Genomic DNA, 9,733 nt, shown 5'->3' on the forward strand with positions numbered 1-9,733 from the left:
AAAACCTTTTCCTAAAAGGAAAACCTATTTATGGTAAGAAATCAGGGCAAATAAAACCCCAACAAATCTCCCCTTTGGCCTAAATTTCTGACAAAATAAATTTCTCCACCTTCTTCACATAATCTTTAGGATCTTGTATCTCTTCTCCATAATCTCCTCCATCAAATCTATGTCTCGACATAGAGAACCTCTCTGAAACAATTTCTCCAACAAAGATCTTCATTACTGTCAAAAAGGTTGCGGCTAGAACTACACCCGCCTAGATGAACACCCATCTGTAACCTGGTTCCATCATTGAACCATGGCTCTGATACCACTTGTTAGGATCGAAATAAGCAGGTGTAATGCGGAAGCTAGCAAAGCAAACCTCGAAAGACCCACGAGTAAGAAGACAAACGAGAAACACACCAAAAGAGATAGATTTAACGTGGTTCGGTCAATCGACCTACGTCCACAAAGGAGATGAGCAATCCACTATAAATATGAGAATACAAAATATAGAGAGAAACAACCTCAATCAATTCACATGAAATACAAGGAGGTACACAAAACTCTCCTCCATAACTGCAACTCTCAAAACCCTAGGACTACATTGTGAATGCTGATTAAGTTAGAAGGAACAAGCCTATATTTATAGAGTCCTAGAACCTTTCCTACAACAAAAGGACTAGTAAAATATTAAAACCTTTTCCTAAAAGGAAAACTTATTTATGGTAAGAAATCAGAGCAAATAAAACCCCAACAATTATGACCCGTCTAAATTTGATCCAACCCGCCCAATTGCCACACCCTATTGAAAAGTACCATCCAAACAGTAAATCTTTTGGGGATATGACTAGTAGCATCCGTAGTTGTAGTTGTGGTCACACCAACCCTTTCGTTCTTTTAGCTCCGAATCTCTCTATCATTTTCTTCTCTTCCACTTTGGCCAATATGAGTTCACCTGGTACTAGTAGTTTTATCCGAGAATTTCTCATCTTAGTAGGATCATCAAGGTTTGAGCCAAATTGAGCAAGAGTGGCGACTTCGCGATATTTTACTTGATCACACTATTTAGGATAATTTACTTCATAGTTACTTTATTTTATGAAAAAATTACATAAATACACAACTTATTTTATCATATTCTCTAAAAATTTCTACCATTTGAATTTTTTTTTATAGAAATCCCTACTCTCTCCTATTCTTGGATATATCACTTTACACGATGTATTAAGACATTGATTGATGTATTCGAAATCAAGACGCGATGTATCAGGACGTTGAACAGTGTATCAGAAATAGGGACGCGATGTAACGTAACGTTTTGAGATATATCCAGATTCCACCAAATTTAAGAGCTTTTTGTAATTTGGAAAAGAGTTGATGTAATAATTAGCTCTTAACACTATAAAATTTGTGTAAAATTCTCTTATATTATTTTATAATTCAAAAGTCACTCAACGTAAAATAATTTACGCAACTTTATTTTATAACTTAAAAGTCGGTCAACTTAGAGTAATTTACTTAGAAAGTCACTCAGTACGTCACCTAAAAAGTCATCTAATCAATTTAAATTATTTTTTTCATTGAATTATTTTGAAATAAAAATGTTATTTTAAATTAAATTTGTAAGAAACAATAAGGTACCTAATTTAATCATTTTATTGACCTACCCCACTTAATCCAACCCGTTAAAAATATATGTGTTCTTTACTTTACGTTATTAGTATAATAATTGTGTCACTTGATTCTGTAATTGAGACGTATACAATGCACCCCTTTTTGTCCATAAGGTGAACTCTAAAATATTACTCAATTAAAAGTTAAACACAAGAAACTCTTACGATAATCCCTTCTAGCCTCCCATTAATTTGTCAAAAGGTAAAATTAGTTAAAGATTAAAGTTTAATGGGATTAAAGTCAAAGAAGTTATTCATCAGTCATCAATTTGACATAAATAATTCAACAACTATTTAATATCTCTAATCAAACGCAGAGTAAAATAATTATGTATTTTATCTCATAATTATTATACATTATACATAACATCAAACAAACTCTTTAAAACTTTCTCGCGTCTACCTAGCTCAGTCTCGAATTAATGTTTAATGGGTGACTTTCTTATATGATATCTTGAACAATTCTTCACTTTTGAAGTATTAGCCTTTTTGGGTCGAGTGTGACTCGATGTTTAATTTTTTTCTTAATCATGATATTACAATGGAACCAATTACAATCTTGTTTCTCAATGGTGGCCCCGTATGAAAATGTCCATCTTTGAGCGTGAGGTTGGGTGTTGACCAGTCACACATCAAAATAAAAAAGGACATGTATTGGTCTATGGTCATAAACAATGATCGCTTTTGAACTTAACTTTTTAGAATTGTGTTAGATTGAATATTATTTTTTAATTCGTTATAATAAAGAAGGGGGAAGTTAAATGGACAATAGCCTTGCTATTTCATTATTTGGATGCTTAAAACATAGCATAGTGAAAATTACAGAAACACACACAAAAAAGAAAAGGGAAACAAAGTAGAAAAGTTGTTTGGCAAATCTAAAATAAGTGCCAAACAGCCAAGACAACTCTAACAACATAATTCAAAGAGACTTTTCTTCTCAAATACTTATATACAATTTCAATTCTTCACGATAATTATTAAGCATTGCTCCTGAATGAACCAAGTGCTTTCACAGCTCCAGCCCTCAAAATAAACTGATGATAAAATGCAGCAATTGCAGCACCAATAAATGGTCCAACCCAAAATATCCACTGTTACAATTTAACAACCAAAATTCAATTAATCAACCAAAATATACTATTTCAAAAATTAACAAAAAAAAAACTCATAAATTTACTTACTTGGTCATTCCAAGCTTTGTGATGTCCATAAATAACAGCAGCTCCAAAACTCCTAGCAGGATTAATACCAGTTCCAGTAACAGGAATTGTAGCCAAGTGAACCATAAACACCGCAAATCCAATTGGAAGTGGCGCCAGTACCTTCAATTATCAGAATTGAAGGTTAATTTAACGGATCATCATTAAACTTTACATGACAAAATTATACTTACAGGAACGTGTGAGTCTCTGGCATTCCTCTTAGGATCAGTAGCAGCAAAAACAGTGTAAACAAGAATGAAAGTTCCAATAATCTCCGCACCCAAACCGGTACCAGTACTATATCCATCATTCAACTTATTAGCACCACCACCATACTGAACATAATAAGCTTTTTGAAAAGATTTAACCAATCCACAACCACAAATGGCTCCTAAACACTGAGCTACAATGTACATTATGGCCCGAACCAACGATACTTTTCGGGCCAAGAAAAGGCCGAATGTAACAGCAGGGTTAATGTGTCCACCAGAAATACCAGCAGTACAATAAACAAGTACAAAAATCATACCCCCAAATGCCCAAGCAATTCCAAGAATACCAACACCACCACATTGATCAGTGGAATTCTGACTGTTGTATCCAATAACAGTGAGGACAGTTATGTAGAGAAATAAAAGAGTAGCTATGAATTCAGCAATTATGGCTCTGTAAAATGAACATTTTCCTAACTCTTCAGGTTAAATTAAGGGTGCTGGCGGCAATTCCAAGAATACCAACACCACCACATTGATCAGTGGAATTCTGACTGTTGTATCCAATAACAGTGAGGACAGTTATGTAGAGAAATAAAAGAGTAGCTATGAATTCAGCAATTATGGCTCTGTAAAATGAACATTTTCCTAACTCTTCAGGTTAAATTAAGGGTGCTGGCGGCAATTCCAAGAATACCAACACCACCACATTGATCAGTGGAATTCTGACTGTTGTATCCAATAACAGTGAGGACAGTTATGTAGAGAAATAAAAGAGTAGCTATGAATTCAGCAATTATGGCTCTGTAAAATGACCATTTTCCTAACTCTTCAGGATCAATTAAGGGTGCTGGGGGTGGATCTTGGTAGTCTTTTGGTGCATATTCAGTACCAACTTCAATGTCTTTACCCATTTTTGGCTCTCTGTTTTTTGGCTAAGTGGCAACTTCAACGTCTTTTGCCATTTGTACACCAAAAAAGAAGAAGAAGAAGAATATGTTAACTTTGAGGTTTGCTAAGTTAATTTTGTGATTTGAGAAAACAGAGTGTAGTGGAATTGATGAGGAGTGAAAGGGGTATTTATGGAGAAAATTGGCCTTCTAGTGTATGAAAGAATAATAATGAAGTCTCGACTCATTTATTTTTAATCAGAAGTTTTTATGTATAAATATTTAAAAATAAAATAAAATAATATTGAAAGTGTGCACTTTAGAAATAAACCTTGTACTATGTAAATTTGAGTTAATGCGATTTAACTCAAATATTTAATACGAATATCAGATATCAAATGAAAAATCAAAAAAAAATATTCAATAATTGAAGTGATATTGAGGAGGTGGATGTATGTAGTAGTTTCCATATTTTTCTTTGTCCTTTTTAGTGGTAGAGTGACCCCTACCTCTAACTCGTGGGTCGGCAAGTTTGTGGGGTACGTTGGGCACCGAATTTTGATTGGGAATCCGTTCGATACGAAGAAGAATATTTTTAAATTTTAATGTGAAAATGGTTCTTCAAAATTTCTATGAAAATAAATTTCGTAAAATCAAAAAGATATATATATGATTTTTGTTCAAATACAAAAAAACATTTAGAAAAATAAATTTCATGAGTAAGGTTTTTTTGTATTTTGACCCTCACGTCTTCTAACATTAATAATACTCGACATTAAGTTACACTAGAACATTCGTTCAATGAGGTTGTTGAGAATTGAATATATGTTTTTTTGAAAAATCAAATTTAATTTATTTTCCTTCTATGTCTTTCACATTTTTCTTATTAACCTTTTGAAAATTGAAACCAATAATAATTTTTCCCCATCCGGCATCAAAAAATGGTTTTGAGGTCTCGTTAATCTGAATTCAAATTATATACCAGATATATTACTATAAAATTTTCATTTTCAAGATTCGAACCTCAATTTTTTTATCAGGAATAAAATGTTCTTTATTTATGTTGTCCAAATTTTCGAGTGGACCAACAATAGCAATTACCAAAAAGAATAATCTTATGCCAAGAGAATTCTTTGCCAAAAAAACACAATCAACTAGCGCATGAAATTACAGTACTATAAATAGACTGAAATAATAATAATATTTTTTTTTGTGCATTTTGATCGATTATTTCAAGTTTTTTTTTTTTTTTGTTATTTAGGTTTTGGATTCAGCACGGACGAAAATGACCTTTGATGACATATCAAAATCAAACGGCTAAAAAATTTCAATCACACAAAACCGACCATCATCATCATGAATGATGAACCATTTCTTTTTTCTCTATTGTAGGTCCTTTTAGACCGCCCACTAACCTGTCACCACGTCAGCAATAGCTATCCGTATTCGATATCCATATTAAAATCCGACTAATTTAAGTTTACGCCGCTTAGTGCTCCATTTAAGGAACAACACTTTCTACCAAACTAATTCTTACACAGAACTTGAATTCAAAAACTCTAATTAAGAAACAAGCAGTCACATCCACTACCACGTCCTTTAGTTGTCTTTCTAAAATAATATGGAAAGAAAGTGTATGCAAAGGGGTATAATTCTAGAGGGATACCAATATTTTTTCACATCTAAGGTATAATTTGTGTTCTTAATATCGACTTATACAATATTAACTCAAGTCCATGAATATATTTTTATGTATTGCTCTTTAGGCCTAGGCTCATAACGAGACAAATTCAAGGCTCATAATTAATATATTGGTTGATCATTAAAAAAGCGCTTACTATAGTATTTCAGGCTAAAAGAAAATTCTATAATTGTATAATTATCAAGTTAAAAAATAAGTCAACCTCGAAATCAAATATGATCATCTTGTTTTTTTTTTCCGTAACAAATGGCATTATGCCATCTTGAATGAGCTTGAAAAGAAAAAAAAAATGTGCAAATTAGGGAAAGGTCATGACCTCCAATTTAGAAAAGAAGCAAAATATACTTTAGAAAATAGTGGCATGTGGTGAAAAAGATTGCCACGTGTTGAACAATAAGAGATCAATGGAAAAAAAATAATTCACAACAATCATATGGTTAGTATAAAAATTAGGGTTGTGGATGATATTGAATGGTCGGTGTGCACATTGTCTTTATTCAATGAATCTCCACTAGTTTTGTCTATGTTTGATTATTGAAAAAAGTTAAAAGTCTCACACTCCTTACTATCATTATTATTAATAGTACATATAATAATGTGTCATATATACACCTTTACTTATGAACCTTCTGGATGGATAATCTTGTGAGTTGTGATAAATATAGCATAATATGATAAATTAAACAGATCAAAACAAGAGATTTTTGTTGGGATTAACTAAATCATTTTATAATAATGTCATTTAATTTGTCTGATTTTTAGTATTTAGAATTAGGTTAGGAGGGTATCTTAACTTTTTTTCTTCTTCTCGTCAGAGTTATTTAAGAAAAAACCTATTAAGGTAAAAAAAAAAGTGGTTCAAAGAAAACTAGATATTATAAAGAGATTTAATTGTATTCAAGATTCGTGTATTTGTTAAGTGAAATTACAAGTATTGTAATGCGACTTCAATTATATTATCTCATTTGTAGAATTTTATTTTGAATTTACTTGACAATGAAGAAGAGAATGCACATTCAACGACTATGTGACATGACACTATTTCATCAGAAAAAAATACTACTAAATATAGAATTTCATATGAATATTGTGCAAAAGTAAATATATAAAACATACTAAGTGATACCACTATATACTATATATATATACCTTATACTTTATAGGGTCAACTAAACCAACATAACAAGGCTATTTTGTTTATATGAATGTAATACTTAATTAATACATCTTGTATAAATATTTGAAAGTTGTATGTACAGTCACTATTGAGAAATGAGAATTAATGATAAAGTGAACTCTGCAAGTGACTGTACACTTGCAAGTGAGAATTAATGGATATTAGATGAGGAAAATTATGCGAAAAACAAATATATACTAGTTAATTAGCTAATATAGCTATAATTTGAATTAATTACGGCTCGCAGCTTAATTTTAGCTTTAATTACGTCACATGTCCTCTTTTATATAAATACAAATACAAATTATACATATATATATAATTATATGACATATATACAAATATAATTAGCCTCTCTCCAATTTCTGATCTTTCTAGCTCTCCTCTCTCCTCTCTCCCCCAATTTCGCTCGCCTCCCTCCTCCATCTCCCAATATCTCTCGCCATATATACAAATATATATGTATATCAGTTATATATATATACAATTATCTAACAAATATATATATACAATTCGCCTCTCTCCACTCTCTTCCCTCTCTCGCTCGCCTTTCTCCTCCCTCTTCCAATCTCGCTCTCCAGATATACAAATACAAATGTATACTAGTTACATACATACAATTATTTGACAGATATACAAATACAATTTGACAGATATACATATACAATTCGCCTCTCTCCATTCTTTGCCCTCTCTCCTCCCTCTCCCAATCTCGCTCGTCGCTCTCCTCCCTATAACATGTAGCTACGAATTGTAATTAGCAAATTATAGTTATGAAGCGTAATTAAGCTATTTTTGAGTGACTATATGTGAAAGTTGCCCTATTAGATGTTACTCTAAGATTTTTCGAAAAAACTTATTCAGGATTTTCAAAATAATATATAGCACGTTACGGTACAAGATTGTATAAAAAAGAAGAATGATTGATTAAGGTGGGTTCAGCCTCTAGCTATAAGGTTCTTTAATTCCTCCTACCTAACCAATTGAATTATTTGTTCGTACGATATAATTAATATACATTGATATTACAAAAAATATATTACCTTTCCATTATATAAAATGAAAAAAATATTGTTGAATTAAAATATAAAAGTTTATTTTCTCAATAGTGAGGATTGAGGCCTTTGCTGAGAGCCTGAAATGGTGAGATATGAGTGGTTGAAGGAATCAACAAAGTGGGCTGAATTGGAATGGACGGTAATGGTGTGTATTTTGTTTTTGATGTCTGATATATACATTGAAATCGATTAATATTCAGTTTTATATCAAAAAGTTTCATATAAAGAAATAAATCACTTTCTAATAAAGATAAATCCTAAAGTGAATTCTTAGATTAGAGTTGGTCTAATTTGTGTGTAATGTGTATGTCCTGTCCTTACTTACCTCTATTAGATTGGATTCAAAATTTTAAAGTTTAGTGAATTTAATTATAGTTTTTACATATTTATGATCAAGTGATAAATATTTTTTTATTTTTAATTAGATATCTCAAAATTTGATCTGAAACTTTTCGTGGCAAATTCGAATTTAGTTTGACTTACCGAGCAAGCCTATATTGAGTGCTTGACATGTTACGAACTACGAAGCCATATTTAGTGAAGGGTAGTCTAGTAGTGTACATCCTTTATGAAAAAATTATGTCACGTATTGTAGTTAAATGTTACTCCCTCCGTCTTATTTTATGTGAGGTAGTTTGACTCGACACAGACTTTAAGAAAGAAATGAAGACTTTTAAAACTTGTGATCTAAAATGAATGATATAAATTTGTTTGGCTATAAATCATTTGATCAAGGGTAAATAAATATTTTAAAGTTAAATTGTTACTTAATATAAAAATGTGGCATTTTTTTTTTAACCGACTAAAAATGAAAGTAAATCATATAAATAGGAACATAGAGAGTAATTAATATAATTAAGCATATACTTAGTTTTGGACGCTCTTAACATAATTGAGAAATTTTTTTACCCATCATGCGCTAAATTTTTGATTCCGCCACTGATACTCGGTTCCAAGGAAATTTGCGGCTATGAGGTAGGGACATTAAACCATATGAAAAATGCAAGAAATTGAGAGTGATTATTATGGGGCGGCAAATGATATGTTTGATTAATTATTAATCCATTAAATTAGTGTTAATGTAACACCCTCTAATTAAATTCCTAACTCCATAAATACCCCTATCAATCTTCAACCAAATATCAAACACTTTTCAACATCACTCTTACTTAGCCAAAAAACAGAGAGCCAAAAATGGGTAAAGACATTGAAGTTGGTACTGAATATGCACCAAAAGACTACCAAGATCCACCCCCAGCACCCTTAATTGATCCTGAAGAGTTAGGAAAATGGTCATTTTACAGAGCCATAATTGCTGAATTCATAGCTACTCTTTTATTTCTCTACATAACTGTCCTGACTGTTATTGGGTACAAAAGCCAGAATTCTACTGACCAATGTGGTGGTGTTGGTATTCTTGGAATTGCTTGGGCATTTGGGGGTATGATTTTTGTACTTGTTTATTGTACTGCTGGTATTTCTGGTGGACACATTAACCCTGCTGTTACATTCGGCCTTTTCTTGGCCCGAAAAGTATCGTTGGTTCGGGCCATAATGTACATTGTAGCTCAGTGTTTAGGAGCCATTTGTGGTTGTGGATTGGTTAAATGTTTTCAAAAAGCTTATTATGTTAAATATGGTGGTGGTGCTAATATGTTGAATGATGGATATAGTACTGGTACCGGTTTGGGGGCAGAGATTATTGGAACTTTCGTTCTTGTTTACACTGTTTTTGCTGCTACCGATCCTAAGAGGAATGCCAGAGACTCACACGTTCCTGTAAGTATAATTTTGTCATGTAAAGTTTAATGATGATCCGTTAAATTAA

The 9,733-nt window shown here is 31.8% G+C and overlaps 2 protein-coding genes across 3 annotated transcripts in view; one reads left to right on the plus strand and one right to left on the minus strand.

The window, feature by feature from the left end:
* Positions 1-2,418: 2,418 nt before the first annotated feature.
* LOC102585706 (aquaporin PIP2-1-like) lies at positions 2,419-4,011 on the minus strand. 2 transcript variants are annotated; one of them, XM_006366946.2, is made up of 4 exons: positions 3,840-4,011; positions 3,058-3,489; positions 2,846-2,986; positions 2,419-2,755 (listed from the first exon to the last, which is right to left on the minus strand). In XM_006366946.2, the coding sequence occupies exons 1-4, from the start codon at positions 3,990-3,992 to the stop codon at positions 2,642-2,644; spliced, it is 840 nt and encodes a 279-aa protein (XP_006367008.1). In that variant the 5' UTR covers positions 3,993-4,011; the 3' UTR covers positions 2,419-2,641. The 2 variants fall into 2 exon arrangements, with proteins under 2 accessions (XP_006367008.1, XP_006367007.1); XM_006366945.2 differs by having other exon boundaries at positions 3,058-3,453; positions 3,780-4,011.
* Positions 4,012-9,052: 5,041 nt separating this feature from the next.
* LOC102587816 (aquaporin PIP2-1-like) overlaps positions 9,053-9,733 on the plus strand; it is a 3,713-nt gene continuing 3,032 nt past the window's right edge. Inside the window, exon 1 of the mRNA XM_015305194.1 lies at positions 9,053-9,684. Within this exon, the coding sequence (XP_015160680.1) occupies positions 9,100-9,684 (585 nt within the window). The 5' untranslated portion in view covers positions 9,053-9,099. The remainder of the gene's footprint in view (positions 9,685-9,733) is intronic.

This window comes from Solanum tuberosum, unplaced genomic scaffold (genome assembly GCF_000226075.1).
Source record: "Solanum tuberosum cultivar DM 1-3 516 R44 unplaced genomic scaffold, SolTub_3.0 scf00714, whole genome shotgun sequence".
NCBI lineage: Eukaryota > Viridiplantae > Streptophyta > Magnoliopsida > Solanales > Solanaceae > Solanum > Solanum tuberosum.